General features: G+C 42.7%; 3 protein-coding genes across 6 annotated transcripts; 2 read left to right on the plus strand and 1 right to left on the minus strand.

The window, feature by feature from the left end:
* The first annotated feature begins 37 nt into the window (after nt 1–37).
* Nucleotides 38–4,623, plus strand: lgals17 (galectin 17). Of its 4 annotated transcripts, none has more exons than XM_034294745.1 (6): nt 38–141; nt 2,455–2,498; nt 2,592–2,813; nt 3,022–3,288; nt 3,377–3,430; nt 3,560–4,623. In XM_034294745.1, exons 1-6 carry the CDS (start codon nt 119–121, stop codon nt 3,640–3,642), a joined length of 693 nt encoding a protein of 230 aa, XP_034150636.1. In that variant the 5' UTR covers nt 38–118; the 3' UTR covers nt 3,643–4,623. The 4 variants fall into 4 exon arrangements, with proteins under 4 accessions (XP_034150636.1, XP_034150635.1, XP_010862033.2 ...); XM_034294744.1 differs by having other exon boundaries at nt 39–141; nt 2,592–2,942; nt 3,380–3,430; XM_010863731.4 differs by having other exon boundaries at nt 40–141; nt 2,592–2,942.
* On the minus strand, nt 4,557–14,615 carry vps52 (VPS52 subunit of GARP complex). Its single transcript, XM_010863729.5, has 19 exons — nt 14,364–14,615; nt 13,716–13,803; nt 13,396–13,448; nt 13,177–13,252; nt 11,231–11,298; nt 10,947–11,122; nt 10,585–10,735; nt 10,399–10,499; nt 10,125–10,257; nt 8,428–8,619; nt 7,727–7,882; nt 7,416–7,534; nt 6,958–7,081; nt 6,768–6,863; nt 6,554–6,661; nt 6,379–6,444; nt 6,090–6,201; nt 5,670–5,788; nt 4,557–5,461 (listed from the first exon to the last, which is right to left on the minus strand). Exons 1-19 carry the CDS (start codon nt 14,451–14,453, stop codon nt 5,315–5,317), a joined length of 2,175 nt encoding a protein of 724 aa, XP_010862031.3. The 5' UTR covers nt 14,454–14,615; the 3' UTR covers nt 4,557–5,314.
* A 157-nt stretch (nt 14,616–14,772) lies between these two features.
* Nucleotides 14,773–17,550, plus strand: rps18 (ribosomal protein S18). The gene is given in 6 exon segments (NM_001303824.1): nt 14,773–14,801; nt 15,427–15,525; nt 15,836–15,922; nt 16,630–16,731; nt 16,917–17,008; nt 17,429–17,550. Coding segments are annotated over 6 exon segments (459 nt in total). The 5' UTR covers nt 14,773–14,798; the 3' UTR covers nt 17,505–17,550.
* Nucleotides 17,551–18,855: the final 1,305 nt, after the last annotated feature.

Here is an 18,855-nt window from a genome sequence, read left to right on the forward strand (position 1 = left end):
GAGTTAGCAGGGTAGTTTCATTTTCTGAATTCTCAGCTGGGCTTGCGTTCCTTCCTGACACCACTAAAGGTTCAATCCCACTCTGAGGTTTGTGGAGTCAACTCATCGCAGTGTTACAATGTATGGTATAGCCAGAGACAGGTAAGATACAGATACGTATGCAAGTAGAACTGTATGAAGCTGTATGATATTTTATGAGAGTGAAATATAAAAATACAATTGTATCCTGAGTCTGACACTGTTTTCATGTATTTGTTTCTATAATTTCATTCAGGGTTAACTAATTTAAATGATGCGATGCATACTTTATTGTTATTGGTGGATGTCATGTATGTACAAAAATATTTTCCCCAATATTTTATGACTTAAGTAAATATTTTCTTTAGTTTCGTTTTCACGTCATTCCTTGCCACTGACCACCTTTTAAACAGACGCACTGCGCTTGATTTTTAAAAGACCTGCAGAATGAGAAACGAAACTGAATGCGGTTAAAAGGGTCGTGTGCATATTGTTTAAATATATTCTTAAAATGCAATTTAAAACGTATATGTTAACCAAAATGTTAACTAGAATATAATTAAGAAATGTTGGACAAAAACTGGTTATGTAAAAACATTTCACACAAAAATATGAAATATAATGTTGAATTTATGTAAAATTGTTTAAATAAAAAACTAATTATTTGGGGATTTTTTCTTATTTTTTTTTAATATCACGATTGGATCTCTTGATAGTTTCAGATCCTTGCTGTTACCCCACCTCATCAGTCATTATAGAAGGCTCAGCTGCTCTCTTGGAGTGGTATAGAATGCTATGTGCAGTCCGTTTTTGGACAGTAATAAAGTTTTTTGTTGCGGCTCTGAAAGGACGATTGTGAGGCCGAACTAAGTGATCACAGTGGGTATAGAAAAGAACCACCCCCCTCACATTTTGTTGCTTTGCAGCCTGAAATGACGACAGGCAGTTTTTGTTTCATTCAGCTGTATTTACTCAGTGCAACTTATAACATCCAAGTGAAAGATATAACACCAACAGAAAAAAACAAAAAAACAATCACTGAGTTGGAAAAAGGATCACCTTGTGTCAGTATTTTGTTGAACCACCTTTTGCTTTAAATACAGCCTTTAGTCTTTTGGGATATGTCTCTACTAACTTTGCAATATTTGACCACTCTTCTTTGCAGAACTGCTCAAGTTCAGTTAAATTTGATGGTGACCGTTTGTGGACTGCTGTCTTCAATTCCTTCCACAGATTTTCAATGGGGTTTAAGTCCGGGCTCTGACTAGGCCATGCAAGGACATTCACCTTTTTCTCTTAAAACCACTGTGTGGTCAGTTTTGCTGTGTGCTTTGGGTCATTGTAATGTTGGAAGGTAAATCTTCTTCCCATTGACAACTTTCTGGCAGAGAACAGCAGATTTTCCTCAAGAATTTGACAGTATTTTACCCCATCCATTGTTCCTTCTATCCTGAAAAGTGCTCCAGTCCCTGCTGCAGAGAAACCACACCATAACATGATATTACCACCTCCATGCTTTACTGTAGGAATGGTGTTATTTGGATGGTGAGCTGTTTTGGATTTTTGCCAGACATCGTTTGGCGTTGAGGCCAAATAATTTAATTTTAGTATCTGACCATAACACCATTTTCCACGTGACCTTAGAATCTTCAAGGTGCGTTTTGGCAAAGCTCAGTCGTGACTGCATGTGGCCTTTCTTGAGGAGTGGCTTTTTTCTTGCAACCCTCCCATACAAGCCACATTTGTCTTGGTAGCCTCTCTGACCAGTTTCCACCTGACTCTTTCATCCAGTTTAGAGCGACGTCCTGACCCAGGGAGGGTCTGTGTGGTACCAAATACCTTCCACTTCTTAATAATAGACTTCACTGTGCTTCTAGGCACTGATACATTTTTGTATCCATCTCCTGACTTGTGCCTGTGCACAACTTTTTCCCGGAGATCTTTTGACAATGCCTTGCCACCCATAGTAGATTGTGTTCTTCAGTTGCACTACCAAGGACTGAAATGCTTCAGGAAAAGCTTGTTTCATGCTGAGCTAATCAAAATGACCACAGCTGATCACAGTTGAAAATCAATTGGCTTTGTGTGCTATTGAGAAGGTGATTAACTACACCTGATTGGGTTTACAAGTCATTTTTAGTAGGGGGTGATTCTGTTTTTTAAGTTGGTATTATATTTTTCACTTGGATGTTATAAGTTGTAAATACAGCTGAATAAAACATTTTTTTTTTGTCCGTTTTCATTTCAGGCTGCAAAGCACCAAAATGTGATTATTTTAAAGGGGGGTGATTCTTTTCTATATCCACTGTAGATCCTGAGCCCCATTGTTGTGCCATTCATCCAGCCATTCAACCAGTGTAATTATGCAGGCCTCTGTATATAGGCTTTTGTGTCTCAAAAGCCCATTAAAAGTTGCTTCTTCTTTTTTCTTTTTAGACATTTCATACGTTTCCATTGTATGTTTATTATCAGCAGTGTGGGTGAGCATAAATGAGCAAATCCTCATCTATAACAATTAGAAAATGAACAATGGAAATAAAAAAATATTTGCTAAACTATGGTCTCTATTACAGTCTCCTCCTCCATTCCCTCAAAGCCTGTCTCCATCTCCTACCCTGTGGGAAGCCAGGCCATCCTTCCATGCAACTGGATGCCCCAGCTTTACAATGTACCAATTCACCATATCCAGTGGCAGACCCCCGATGACACCGTGTTTGAGCAGAAGGGGGAGCAACGTTGGCAGGCCCCTGAGTTCAAGGGGAGGGTGGAGGTTCCTGAAGAAAAGCTCCAGGAAGGTGACTGCTCCCTGATCGTGCATGATGTGCAGTTGGGAGATGTGGGGCTTTATGAGAGCTTTGTGGTTGTGGAGAGTGCAGGGACAAAGAGGCGGGTTTTCTTGCAGAGCGTCCAGCTCTCCGTCTATGGTAAGGGTGGATCTATCACCGGAAAATTCTGGTAGTGTCACATTTTTGGACTGATCAGCATTTCTCCTTTCCTCTCCAGATCACAAGTCCAAGGTGTCTTTGGGCGTGGGTGAAGACATGAATCTAAAGCTCTACACTCCCAAGGCAATGAGAGTGGTCTTTCAGAAAAGGAGCAGTAAAGAGTGGACGGTCCTGTGGGTGAGAGGTGACAAGGCCAACAACCATCATTTCAAGGAGGCTGAGAGAGTGTTGGTCATCAAGGGGTTGAGGATGGACCACTCTGGGACATATAAAGTGCTGGATTTCCACGGGGGGTCGGTGAACACTGTGAATCTCATGGTGGAAGGTAATGCATTGTTCTCAAGCGCTAGTCGTCTCTCGTTCAGTGTTTGTGTCTGTTTAACCACTAACATTTTAAATTGTGTATCCGGCAGAAGTTGCTGGAACTCAAACTCTCTCACAGATCCATCAAAAACAGGAAGCTGTGGGTAAGAGACAATCTTATTTTAAAACTACTCGTGCAATAAAGATGTACCAAGTTCATAATACTGTAGAATATTGATGATTAATTACAGTCGATTAAGAACTTGTTCTTTTGATCTTCTCTGCCTCTCTAGGTAAATCATTTCATAACAGGTCCTCCATTCTGCTCATCATATTTGTCTTGCAAATCAGTCTCCTGATTCAATATCAACACTAACTGGGTTCAAACCTATGAAGCCTGTATCCCAGCCCCAAATGAAACCTATATTTTTCATTCATTGCACTTTAAGATAATTCCACTATAATCAAAAGCCCCGCCAGCCCATTGAACCCCGCCAGCCATTGTACCCTGGTACAGGATGTTGTTAGTAGAGTCAGTGACAGTTCAGCAATTTATTTGTCACACTTGAGCAAAGTAACCCGCTCAGTGCTATGGAGCTTGCCCCTTGCAATACTTAACGGTTGGTTGTAGTCTAGGTAATGAAAGTGTTGAACAAAATATTTAACCTTAAATAAAAGTTTGAACCAGTTTTCCGCATTCAGTTTAACTATAGTCCTCAACTGAAAAGCTTGGTCAATGGACAATCTCCTTTGAAAGTAGTTGCTAGTCCGGGACAAAGTTTAACCAGTGACCGTAAAACCCCCTCATGGTCGTCATCTTGTCTTGACTATTCTCATGCGAAGAAAAAAAGTTGGGAATCATTTTCTCATCTAAATTTGTGAAATCTCTTTGAAGTATAGCTTTGTGCAGCCGGTGCACCAAAAGTGAAAGTAAAGCAATAACCTCAGTGGATAGCTTGGGATGGGGTGGGTTAGTTTGAAAGTGAACTGCTCTAACTGCAATTCACCTAGCTTCAAATACATTCTACACTCTTAATTAGGCCTTTAATCCTTCAATTAAATGCATTTCATAAAGCCCTTTTTACATCTGCAGTTGTCAGAAAACGCTTTCACAGATACATAGTCAAATAAGAGCAAGAAGCTTGATTGATTCCCAGTGGTTAGAAATCCATTTATTTTGATCACCATGTTATGTGCAGTGTTCTTCATTAATAGTATATGACTCATACAATAGTAATATATAATTATTAAGACTCTTGTGTAATGTAATGTAAAATGACAAAGATGTGATTGTTGTTTTTGTTGTTTAATTTAATTGTAATGTGGAATTAAGTTCATTAAAGCATTAAAAATGACAGCAACAGCCATGTGATCATTTTACAGCCTTGTGATTACATTAAATATAATGGATTTACTATTTGTACAGATCTACATTGAAAATGTTTATATTGTACAGTATATACACACACACACATCAGGAGAAAACAAAAGGGTCAGCCACACATACTAGCCCCTCTCCTTTCTCACAGAACATTCATGACACCACCTGTTCCCTGTCTCAAAATGGAGTAGACTGCCCATGCATAGCTCTGGTCCTTGAGGGCTTCAATGTATGTTTTTATTTGTCTATCACTGACTTTTAACAAAGATTGGATTCTACCTGGAAAACAGGCAAGTTCCCTCATACGCCAGTCATTGATCAATTATGTGTTAGGGTGAAGTGAATTTGATGGCTGTTGGACTAGAATCTCCTCAGTTGTCCTTGTCCAGGTTTTGTTCTTTGATCTCTCCTGTGAATAACCATAACTACAGAATCCTCATTCATCCCCTCCCCCAAAAACAAAGAACCCAGTTCCCATGTAAAAGGTAGAACTTTCCCCCAAGACCGAACCCAACATCAAATCGCAAACTATATTTACAGCGGATTTCACAGACCCCATTAGTGAGGTTACATCATAAGCTGAAGTGGACACATTTCCACGTGTTTCCAAGAGTTCAACCCGTCACATACCTACCATTCCACTTTCTTTAGCCTTGGATGTGCCCGGTTAGAAGTTGGGCTTGTGTTTTTTAACCTCAACCATTAGATGGTGCAGGTTGATGAGCTCCGAGCGCACGGCCAGGCTGCGGAAGGTGGGCTGGGACAGCACCTTGTGGAAACCATGGTAGTACTGGATGAGCTGGGTGAGAGCCCCCTGGACGGGAGTAAAACATTTAAAGTTAAACCATACGCTTTAGAGAAGACAACCTCGCAACAGCTCATGGGTTATGCTTGCTTAGACCGGGAGGGATTTAAATACGGCTGTCAATTCACGGGACCCCTTTCAGACGAAGCAGACGCCTACAGGCTTAAGTTGTGCAATACTGGTTTACAGCTAGGGTGAGTAACCCAGAGGGCTGTACCTGAATGATGCCAGTTCCGTTCTTGAAGTTGGTGAAGGACCTCATGACATCCTGACTCAGTGCCTCCACCGACTGTTTCCATGTACTTGAGAAACCCCTGACTAACTGGGTGATGCGGGCTGAGAGACAGAGGAAGAGAGGCGGTGGAAAGGAGACGGTTGAGGCAGAGAATGTAATGAGTAAATATGAGGGAAAAGTACAGAGAGCAGGTAAGAGAGGCGCAGACAGAACATGGTGTGAAAATGCGTGGGAGACATAAATGACAGTTAATAGGGCGGTTAGAGATATCGCTGGAGCCTCCAAGCCTAACAGTTCAAAACACGGCGCTACGTATTGAATGAGTCAGGAGGGGAGAAACTAAATGATTAGCAGCAAAAACGGGGCGAGGGGCAAAGTCCGCCAAAAATTCGGGCTGCTAACCTTCGTCGTTTTTCAGTCTATCCAGCTGCCCTTTCTCCATCAGCGCCTCGCTCTCTTTTACAAACGCTATCATGCCGCCGAATGGAGTCGACAGGATCTCCTCAATAAATTCCTGAAGTGTAAAATAGTGGACAATTACTAGTGTCAAATAAAACAGTATCAAGTGGTATTTGTCTTATGAACTAGTTACACAAGGTGGGATAGCTAAAAAAAAAACCTTACTTGCCGGTTCCGTGACAAAAATATTTACATTACTTACATTAGTTACTTAAATTAGTTGATGATTTACCTGGCTCCTGGCCTGAAGGAGCTGCTGGAAGCCCTCCACCTCTTTACTGTCATCGGCTGCCCTCTCCTATTGGAAAAAAACAGCATGACATATCTCAGCTCGGCCTATTCAGAAGACTGAATGGGAAAATCCCTTTTGGTGGGTAAATAAGTTAACAGTTCGTGGCTTTCCTCACCATGAGCACGTTGAGCATCATATCGTAGTTGTTGATGAGGAAAATGAGCTGGTCCCGGCGTGAAGGGAACTCCGCCGCCATCTTCAGCACAAAGTTCTCCACCTCAATCTGAGCAAAAAACAACAACAACCATGGTAGCTTTGTCACGCACACCAACAGTTCAGGACGGGGCTAATGTTCACACTAATTGTAGGCCGTTTTTAATGTTGTGCACCTGCAGTTGGCCAAGGAGGGTGTGGGTTCGCTCGCTGGTGAATGTCTGGTTAATGCTGACGATGGCAGAAGAGAACTCGGCATATCGGCGTGTGATCTGAAACATGAAAACAACTCTTGTCGGCAACTGGCCTTGTCGGAAACATGTAGACGAAAGACATCCGTTGTGTGTACTGCGTGCGCCATCCTACGTAGTGTGGTCTGGTGTCCAGCAGGCCAAGTTTCTGCGGGTCCGTGTTGCGAATGCTCTGAATGTTCATCTCCAGGATGAGCTCAAAGCGGGGCCACAGGAGCTCCAGCACTGCCTCCCAGTATCTGGAACCCCACAGAGAAACCACCAGCAATGACCAATGAGGATTTGGACGTTAGCGTCCATTAGAGTCGACTCTGTGTTAAATCTAGATTTGTGAGGAAAAAGAAAAGTTTCCTTGTTTTGCCGAGATCTTTTCTCACCCAACATTTTTTTTAGTGAGGGAACACACCGGTCCCATTCGTTGAGCATACACTCGGAATTTGTCTACCTTGTTTAATAGACTCTTTTTTTTGGGGGGCTTGTCTTTAAGACAGGCTGATCATTTTACGACCTGGCCGGCACGCAGCGATATGCTCTGGGTTGAACGTGTACGGGGGTGTCACTGTGTCCACTGACTTGTCCAGGGCCGGGATGGCCCTCTTGGCCGTGATGGCTCTGAAACGCAGGATGATGTGGATGCACAGGAACACGGCGATGCTGTCGTAGCAGTCCGAAACATACGTGGACATGCTCTTCTGCGGGGGCAAGGAGGACCGTGGAGAGGGAGGGAGGAGAGGGAGGGAGGAGAGGAGGGATGGAGAGGTGGGTGAAGGAGTTACCGTGGCGTGAAATGACACAATCATCAATTTGCCGAAAAACGCACCCCGCCATAGGCTGCTTTTTTTTTAGCTGTCAATACAGCAATGGGTGCATGAGTATTATCCTACCAGGAACAGGCTGAGTGTCTTCCCCATGACGCTGTTGAAGAGGTCCAGAGCGGAGTTTCCGGCCACCATGAAGAAGTCGGACAGGAAGAGGTACTCGCGACAGCCGTTGTCCAACAGGGCGTAGTGCTGACTTCGGAACAGGGTCTCATAGGGATACTGAGAGAACAGGGAGGGTTGGCTGGGTGACATCACCAACCATGTAACACAAAAATAAAGTGCAATATTCCCATGCAATAATCATTTCAGATAAACTCTGACACTGCTTGCTTCGGGTAATCTGTCAGCTTATTCATTCTGCCAAAAAAAATAATGCAACTTCCCAAAGTTTCAAACAGACTTCCTATTTGACAAATTCTGTATGTTTTCAAGAAAGCCCCTGTTCTGTAAATTTAAAGAAGCATTGTGCAACTAAAATGTAATTTCTTCTGCAGAATCAATGTGCCCATGTGAGACTGAACGCGAAGCTGTGCGGGTTGGCCGGAGTAAGAACGGTTCTGGATGATTACACTGGGTAGGTGCGCCGATTGGAGGGAGTAAGAACGGTTCTGGATGATTACACTCGGTAGGTGCGCCGATTGGAGGGAGTAAGAACGGTTCTGGATGATTACACTGGGTAGGTGCGCCGGTTGGAGGGAGTAAGAACGGTTCTGGATGATTACACTGGGTAGGTGCGCCGGTTACGCCGCTGTCTGTTGACTCACCCTGCAGTCCCCTCGCTGGGCCGTGTGTGGGATGAGGATCGGTCCCTCCAGCTCGGCAGGGCTCAGCACCGCCCCCCGCTGGCCCAAGGTGAAGATGGTGTTTCTGCTCTTCAGGGAGGGCTTGGAGAAGAAGCCTTTCTTGGCTGTGTCCTCCACTCCCATCAGGTCATCTTTATCTGCCACCTCCTCATACTGACCACATAAAGACAAAGAAAGTTATTACAAAAACAGTAGGAAATACTATCATTGAATTTTAACGATAACCCGGCACTGTTGAAAATGCCATCATGAACAAAATGGCCCCAAGATTCTAGTGACCCAAAAAAGCTTTGATTATGGGGAACTGAGCAGTCGGGACGAAACAGAAACAATGGATAATCTATTTTGGTACTGTCCTATAGTGGCAAAATTCGGAATTCAAGTTCAAGATTGGTTATTGTGTCCCAGAGGCACCCTGGAAGTTAGTTTACAGAGAGTCCTATTGTGTGACCTGAGAGGCAATGCTCAATCAATTGAAAACATGATTCTTCTCCTTGGTAAAACATTCATTTTCAAGACCGCATCAGTGGACCCCTTGAGCCTCGACAGATTCAGATATGTTGTAAAGAATCATAGTAAGACATATATTGCTGTTGATAATGAAAAGATTTGAGTCTACTGGGAAAAATGGTTGCCTGTTTGGAATCTAGAGAGGTGGCACAAAGTAATTACTGGAATAAAATGAGTGAGTGTATAAATAAGTGCATATGTGTAGATGTATGTATGTGTGTTTGTGTGAATAGAAATGATGGATTCATCCCATTGAGATTCCACTGGTAATCTCTGGAAGATAAGTCTTTCATTATGCAAGTGTGTCTGAACAGGGACACCAAGGTTTTGGCTCGTGCTCTGGGGGACTTCGGCTGCTGAGGCGTGTGGGTGGTGCACCTTTATTTTCCTTGTAACGCATGATACACCTGCTGTGAGCCACGGGCTGCTCGAGAACTATTCTTGTGACATATACTACATCCTCCAATCCTCCCCCATCTGACCTGAAGTGTGGCCAGTGAAGAGGGCTGGTTAGCCAATGACGGGTAAGAGCCCAACTGTGATATTGGCACAACCTAAGACAGGCACAGTCGTGCATCTGGTCACAATTCACATGTGTACGTAACCCAGAAAAAGGATCTGTTGCTAAACAAATGGCACAATGACTAGACCAAGAACATATGGTGCTTTCCAGGTCTGGGGAAGTTGTCGAGTGTCACACAGACAAATGCACTGGATTCCCAACTGCACACATTGTTACAGTCTCACTCAAAATTGGTGCACCAACCCATGTGCCAATTGTTTTTGTGATTCTCCCTCATATCCCCTGGATGTAAAAGCAAGGGACACCTTATTGTGTTTGTCTGTCTGTATTTTTTTGTGTGAGTTTGTATGACTGAGTGTGAAATTATGCATTAGGGAAAAAAAGGGAAATGTGCAGAAATTATGCTAATAATGACAGAATTCACCCCTGACTTGGTTGACATTAATGACTGATCTGCTAAAAATTATACAAAGATTCTAGCTGCACTTTGAAAAGCATGGGTTTCCAAAAACTATTTAAAGTGGCGACATTAACTGTGGTGGAACATGTCAGCCCTATAGTAGGAACCAAGCTTCGGCAACTCAAAGATATAACCACCTCCCTTAGCTCCTTGTCATTCACTCACCTGGACTTTGAGGAGCCGGCCACTGTAGGACTTAAAGTAGCTGTAGTAGATCTTACTCATGGTGTCTACGTACTCATCCCGGATCTCCTTAGCAACCGTCCTTTCGTTTGCCAAGAGGAACTGATAGAAAAACCTAAATTGTGAAGAACATGAATGGATCTTAGCAGAAATTATTTTTCAGTACCTTTTGGTCTGTTTTAATATATCCAAATGGTTATGCTTTTTGCGTCCGTGCTTTTGAGGCATCCTGCTTTATTTAATCCTACATCGTTACCTGTACTTGAGGAGAGTATTCTGAGGGATTTGATAGTTGGTCATGGGCTTTCTGAAGGAATATATCTTCTGCAGGATAAATTCTCTGATCTTTGTTACAGCCTGTGGAACAAAATAAAAGCCAGGTTCACTTGGTTACCTTTCAAATGATTATGCCTCTGTTTCATCCCATTGTTTCATCCTTCACCTTAATTTTGAGGCGGTCCACAATGTCCTGGATGTCAGAACAGGCCAGAGTCTCCCTGAAGCTGAGCTCTTTGGCGAAGTTGATCTTGTTGTTCAGCTCGTGGAGCTGCTCGAGGAATTCCTGCTCGGTAACCGGGCTCTCAAGGATTATCCTGCGAAAGGGGAGAAGATGTCGCTGAGAAAATGAAGGTAACAAACGTTGGATCACACGTTTACCCACAGGAACACTAACATCATCACAAAGACTCTTTCAAGCAAATGTCTTCTTACAAACATCAATATAACATGTGATCCATATAATAATCAATAAATACATACAGGTTGCGTATTGGTTCACATCTGAAAGCAAACACACTGCCTTACTGGATCATGGCTCCAGGTACCACCAGCTCGTCCACCAGTTGGCTGAGGTGGCTGCGTACGGCCTGCCTGTTCTTCAGCCGCATGTTCATGCTGACCGACTGCTGCTGCAGCGTCTGGATCTCGCTGCTGATGGACGAGAGGTCACTCTGGAAGCCGCTCAGCATGCCTTCCATTCGCTGGAGAGGGGTGGGGGGTTTACATGCATATACACTAAAAGACCTGCCAGCAGTAAATATATGTGCATCCTTTAAGCTTGATACACAATAGAGGGCATCTCCACTTACCTCCAGTATGGAGTCACAAGCGGTGATCTGGTTGTGCAGAGAGGCAATGTTCTGGCTCTCCTTGATATCTGACACAAGAGTGGTCAAGGGCTACCTATCAGGGTGAACCAAATCAAGGACTACCTGTCAGGGTGAACCAAATCAAGGACTACCTGTCAGGGTGAACCAAATCAAGGTCTAGCTATCAGGGTGAACCAAATCAAGGTCTACCTGTCAGGGTGAACCAATTCAAGGACTACCTGTCAGGGTGAACCAAATCAAGGTCTACCTGTCAGGGTGAACCAAATCAAGGTCTACCTGTCAGGGTGAACCAAATCAAGGACTACCTGTCAGGGTGAACCAAATCAAGGTCTAGCTATCAGGGTGAACCAAATCAAGGTCTACCTGTCAGGGTGAACCAAATCAAGGTCTACCTGTCAGGGTGAACCAAATCAAGGTCTACCTGTCAGGGTGAACCAAATCAAGGTCTACCTGTCAGGGTGAACCAAATCAAGGACTACCTGTCAGGGTGAACCAAATCAAGGACTACCTGTCAGGGTGAACCAAATCAAAGACTACCTGTCAGGGTGAACCAAATCAAAGACTACCTGTCAGGGTGAACCAAATCAAAGACTACCTATCAGGGTGAACCAAATCAAAGACTACCTATCAGGGTGAACCAAATCAAAGACTACCTATCAGGGTGAACCAAATCAAAGACTACCTGTTAGGGTGAACCAAATCAAAGACTACCGGTCAGGGTGAACCAAATCAAGGACTACCTGTCAGGATGAACCAAATCAAGGTCTACCTGTCAGGGTGAACCAAATCAAAGACTACCAGTCAGGGTGAACCAAATCAAGGACTACCTGTCAGGGTGAACCAAATCAAAGACTACCTGTCAGGGTGAACCAAATCAAGGTCTACCTGTCAGGGTGAACCAAATCAAGGACTACCTGTCAGGGTGAACCAAATCAAAGACTACCTGTCAGGGTGAACCAAATCAAGGACTACCTGTCAGTGTGAACCAAATCAAAGACTACCTGTCAGGGTGAACCAAATCAAAGACTACCTGTCAGGGTGAACCAAATCAAAGACTACCTGTCAGGGTGAACCAAATCAAAGACTACCTGTCAGGGTGAACCAAATCAAAGACTACCTGTCAGGGTGAACCAAATCAAGGACAACCTATCAGGGTGAACCAAATCAAAGACTACCGGTCAGGGTGAACCAAATCAAGGACTACCTGTCAGGATGAACCAAATCAAGGTCTACCTGTCAGGGTGAACCAAATCAAAGACTACCAGTCAGGGTGAACCAAATCAAGGACTACCTGTCAGGGTGAACCAAATCAAAGACTACCTGTCAGGGTGAACCAAATCAAGGTCTACCTGTCAGGGTGAACCAAATCAAGGACTACCTGTCAGGGTGAACCAAATCAAAGACTACCTGTCAGGGTGAACCAAATCAAGGACTACCTGTCAGTGTGAACCAAATCAAAGACTACCTGTCAGGGTGAACCAAATCAAAGACTACCTGTCAGGGTGAACCAAATCAAAGACTACCTGTCAGGGTGAACCAAATCAAAGACTACCTGTCAGGGTGAACCAAATCAAAGACTACCTGTCAGGGTGAACCAAATCAAGGACAACCTATCAGGGTGAACCAAATCAAAGACTACCTGTCAGGGTGAACCAAATCAAAGACTACCTATCAGGGTGAACCAAATCAAAGACTACCTGTCAGGGTGAACCAAATCAAAGACTACCTGTCAGGGTGAACCAAATCAAAGACTACCTGTCAGGGTGAACCAAATCAAAGACTACCTGTCAGTGTGAACCAAATCAAGGACTACCTGTCAGAGTGAACCAAATCAAGGACTACCTTTCAATGTGAACTAAATCTTTCTGGAATTTCCCAGGGGTACTTTTACAAATAAGTATCAGAAATGCAGCATGTTGGGATACAATCTTTGATGGAAGCCTGTTCAATCCGCTGGAGTTCAGCCTCAACTTGCTTTGAGTATTGCCTGAGGTCAACTCCCTGATAATAAATGAAGATTCACAGAAAATAACACTGTAGTTGGTGATATGATTAATTAAATTATATAAACACTGTGGTGTAAATTGTATATGTTAAAGTTATTTTCAGAGCAGATTGAGGTGTGGTTAATATAGAAACCATACCGTTTTCAATGCCTCCTTCACCAAGTCATCTTCAAGATTAGCCTGGATGTGAACTTGAGAAAGTAGAGCAAAACAGTTTTGAAAACATACGGATTGGTTCTTCCAGATCTGACTAAACAAATATTATGGTCAGATATGGTACTGTACTGTATTTACATATTCTGTATGGCTATTATGCCAACTACAGCTACATTCTATTTGGGCATCAGTGCCTTGTGTTCAATAAGTGAAATTCCTGGTGTGTGCACATTCCTGGTGTGTACTCGACTAATAAAGCGACTGAATTAATAAAAAGAAAAAAACAAAGCTGAAGATCTTACTATCCACTTCATCCAAAATGAACTCATCTGTGGTCAAATCCAAGTCTCCCAGGTTAAGGGGGGCCATGGCATCTGAGTCCGGCTTCATCTGTTGCAGAATGACATTAGTAATATGACAATTTTGCTAATTGTCTTACAATGCTAATCATACTGCTATTTTGGTTTAAGGAAGACAAAACACATCCATAGAAACATAATTATTCTTTCTAAGTACTGGATACATCCGGCATTGCCAGATAAGCACGGTCCTAAAACGCTGTTTCTGCTGTTTTACTGCAGGAACGAAGCCCCTAGACAAGAGAGACTCTTGTTAGCTAGCCTTATCTAGCTGTATCTATAACGCAAACACAACAATACCGCAAAACACACCGCAACCAATAGAGTTACTATACGTTGTTATATCATCATACATTGAGCTGTAGCTAGATCCGATTAGCTTGTCTAACAAGAACTAAACAGATCAGATGGAAAGGAAGCAAGCTCCAAAGCTCTATTTAGCTGCCTCCCTTTAGCTCGTTGTGTTAACAATATAGCTAGTTACAGAACTAGTACTAAGCTATACGCAGATGGGGACGGAACGGGTCGAACAATCGACTGTATGGCGGTAGCTACATCATACACGATATGCAATAGTCATTAGCTAGTTACCTCATCTTGTAAGTAAGCCATGGCATTCGCCGTCGAGTTGACAGTTGTGTTTACATCAGATGCAGCTCCAGTCACAGCTCCCTCCGCCATATCTTCCAAACCAAAAAAACTAGCTAGTCCGTGTGTGTGCTTCTCCCCATCAAAGCAGCCAGTTTCAGCATTGTCTCCGGCAATTATGCAACTTAGGAAAAAATACTATTGATAATTTTAGGTGAAAATAATTGAATACGAAAATAAAACTAACTAACACAATTGCACATCTAATTCGTTTTTATTTTTTTCAGTGTATTGTTAAAATCTATTTAATTGCAGTCCATGTTCCTAGGCGGACAAGTTGAACCAATGGAACAACTTCCTCAGTGAACTCTCGAAAAGAACGCAAAAGTCCTCGCGAGAGCCCTTGAATTTCCTCTTTGAACGGAACCTGCTTCCAAGATGGTGAGTACCGAATTAGGCTACCAAAATTATTTAAAGTATCTGCTTTCATCGTTGCTGTTAAGGGCGGTTTGTAATTTGTGCAACTATGACATTATTTGTAACATTATACTCGAGACATTTTTGTCTGTATTTATTATATTTATGTTACATATATTGATGTACATGTCCAAGTGCCAATGCTGAAATCCATATTCCGCGCAGACGCTACACTGCATGGAGGTGAAGTCTTGGCTATTATAGCCTTTGTTTGGAGAATTTTGTCATCAAAATTGATGGTTTCCATCTGTTTGTTCGGCTTTTATTTGGTATTAGCCCACCAATCTTGCGTCAACGTTGGTAACCACTAACGGGTAATAAACATTGCTGCTAACCATGGCTAATGCTAAGTGAGAACTAGCCTCAGTTACGCATAGTTTAGCCAGTTGATTGTCTCCAACCTAGTATAAAACTCTTGATTCGTGTGAAATAAGTTTATTATAAGCTTATGTAGAAGCAGACGTTTTTGGTCTCAATCAAACTTTTCACTTCCAACCTGGCCTCAATACCAAATAGCCTGCAACAATGTACTGAAGATTGGTTTGCGAAATGACTCTTGATCATGTTCCATGTTGTCGCTTTTCTGCAGTCTCTGGTCATTCCTGAGAAGTTCCAGCACATCCTCCGTGTTCTTAACACGAACATTGACGGAAGAAGGAAGATTGCCTTTGCCATCACAGCTATCAAGGTAAGTTTATCCTACATTCATTTTGCTGAATTATGTAACATTTGATGTCTTCCTCTGATGGGAACAAGTCACATGAGAATTCCTCATTCCAACCAACAAATCATTGATTTAAAAGCCGAAGTGGCAAATGACTTAAATCCATTGAAAAAGACAGCAGTCTCTCCTATCCCTCCAAAATATACTGCGTATTTGCAAATGTAATCTAAATTTTTTTTTGGGGGGGGGGGGGTCATTTGGATCAGGCAGTCACGTCACTGTTAGCCTTTAATCTAGCTAGGTAACAAAGTAATGGTTCTTGTTTCCTCCACAGGGTGTCGGTAGGCGATATGCCCATGTTGTCTTGAGGAAGGCTGATATCGACCTCAGCAAGAGGGCAGGAGAACTGACCGATGATGAGGTGGGAATAATGCATATTCTAAATTGCAGTTAACTGTGGGAGCTGTTTGTATAAGGAGCTTTATAAACAAACCAATCCTGGCCTTTTACGATTGCTCATTCTAATGAACGCCAACCACAATCTACCGTTTTGCACCAAAGTTCGTGAACGGTTGCGTTTTGGTCAGTGTGCACTCAAGGAGTGTGCTACTAATTCCTGGCCTGTTAAAAGTTCACCTCATCTGGCCTTTATCACTAAAGGTGGATGGACAACATCTCTGCTGTCCAACATGCCATTGATCTCTTTAGAAATCGCCATCAGTGATATAAATCAACATGTGAGTCCGACAGCAGCACCCTCAGTCGCCAGAGACCATCGTATCTGGATTTGGCTGATGGGTGTGTAACAGGAATAATTAGCTTGAATGGGGTTTGTTTTTCTTAACATCAAGTCCTATCTGAGACTGGGTCGTGCAATGGTTATTTGCGTTACAACTGGGGTCAGTTAATCCTGCTGATCAAGATGTTTTTTTGCAGAATGTTCACTGAATTGAGGTAAACCGAATGAAATGGGAAGGGGTCCACCTGTGTTTTGTGTAGCAGTCTGCTTGAAACAGTCCCTCACTGTTTTGTCACTTCCATTGAAGAAAAGCTTTTAACTAAAACACTGGTTGGGAACATGTATCTGCTTCGTGTGTCACTGGTTGATGTGTACATGTTGTTCCACAGGTCGAAAGGGTGGTGACAATTATGCAGAATCCTCGCCAGTATAAAATCCCTGACTGGTTCCTCAACAGACAGAAGGACGTAAAGGATGGCAAGTACAGCCAGGTATGCCTGCAGCAGACTAACACCCCTTATTCGAGACCTGTCTACAGTTTCTGTTGAAGTCCCACCACATTTATTGGTTACTATTCATATGAACCAGTTTGTCAACCAATCGAGGTCACACGGGAAAGCAAAATGTGCGTTTGTCTCCAGAGTCCATCCTTAGAACTGTCCTTGTGGTGTTACAGGTCCTTGCTAACGGTCTGGACAACAAGCTGAGAGAGGATCTTGAGAGGCTGAAGAAGATCAGGGCCCATCGTGGTCTCAGGCACTTCTGGGGGTAAGCATTGTGTAGCTGTGTTGCATGGATATTCTATAGGCAAATCCCAGTTTTCAGTCAAGGGCTGTTTTGTTAGTGAAGATGCTGCTTTTTGGTTGGTTGATGGTGTGTGAAAAATGCTGCATACTGAATGTTGAATTTTAGGAAGGTTTTCCAAAAACAGCCCTGTCCGCTTAGAATCTCTGATTGGAAGCCATGTCTATGAAGCAGTCCTAAATGCTCTGTACAGAAATGTTAGTGTAGTTGTTGTGAGGGGATCTTGGCAAATATTGGTGGTCTTGCAGTAGAACAGATTTGCACAAATCCTCTGTAATTATGCCCTGTTAGCACGGTTATTGTGGGCGATTAATGTGGTTAACATTTAAGTTACTGTACTAAACCCACTCGTTAATCCTGACTGTTCTGCTGTCCCTCTTTCAGTCTGCGTGTGCGTGGCCAGCACACCAAGACCACCGGGCGCCGTGGTCGCACCGTGGGTGTGTCCAAGAAGAAGTAAACTGTCTCCCTTCGCCCCTTGTGTCAATAAATGCTACAGTTCACACACCTGGCTTCTAATCTCTTTTTTTTCTAGCTTTAGTACAGTTGTATTTGCATGGTCTATTCCGGTTGCCGCCTTGGTCCGAAGCAGTTTAATGTTTCAAAGGTATTTTTCACTGAGCTTGAGGTTCCGTTGATCCAAGCCTCATAGAGTAGACAGGCTTTTGCCCTAGTCTTCTAAACCAAGTGGTTTGTCTGAAAGTTCTGGTATTTCTTATATTTGGGTACAATGACAAATGCAGCACTTTCCTCAGTTGTCAGGTGAGTTATCTTGGAGATGTTTACATCCCTGTTAGTAAGCATTTCAACATTTGTGTGAATAGGCCGTTTTTGGGTTCTAATTTCTGCTCATGGTACATGGATTTGTCCTTGGTACGGTTTAATAATTATGGAACTTAAGTTTCCAGGTGTCAATGTCTTCCATTCAGCCCAACAGTAAGCCTAGCAGTTACCATAGGACCAATAAGTGAACTTAAAACTGAAGAGAAATTACAATAACATTTTCCTGAGTAAGGTTTACATAAGGAATTAAGGAATTTGGCACTGATGTAAGGATTTCACGTGACTGGGAATGTGTATTCTTTTCTGGGCTCAGCACATGAAGCGAAGGATCAACACTTTCAAATAGTTTTTTTGGGTTAGATGGGAATCTGTGAGCCAACAATGTGGAACACCTGCGGTTCCTGAGCAAAAGCTAACCTTCATTGCTTACAGGTCAATGCTGTATTTAAGTGTTCCCCAGTCCAAAATATACTTCACTATTATCCAATAAAGTTCAGAAGAATGTGGAATGTATTGAAGCAAATGGCTTACAATTGGCAAAATGGAGTTAGATCTGAATATTACTTCATATAAGCCTAGGGTTTGCAATTTAAATACTTAAATGAAAGTTAATTTATCTGCTTTTGTAAGGGACTAAACACCCATTCAGGTTAACAATTAACTTAGCCTTTATACACTTGAAACTGGTCCCTGACCAGTCTTTAATTGCATGAAAGCACCACCTTAGTGTGGTGCATTACAACAGCCCACATGTCCTTATGCTTGTTAACTCAAGTCAGTCAAATTCTCTTGATGCATTCTGGGATTTAATGCTATAGATTGGCTCAACAGCACCAATATCCCAATGTATGTTTTTATAAGCTGTGTCATCAAAAACACTTGCTTTCAAACTTGGAATTTAATGACTGACTACAGGTGATTGTACAGACATTACACATCTAGTCCAAAATGTGAGAATGAAGCCACAAACTGTATCATTAAAAGAAAAAAACTAACATTTATCTTCATGGGTCAAATTATTTTAACAA

The sequence above is a fragment of the Esox lucius genome, chromosome 10 (genome assembly GCF_011004845.1).
Source record: "Esox lucius isolate fEsoLuc1 chromosome 10, fEsoLuc1.pri, whole genome shotgun sequence".
Taxonomy (NCBI): Eukaryota; Metazoa; Chordata; class Actinopteri; order Esociformes; family Esocidae; genus Esox; species Esox lucius.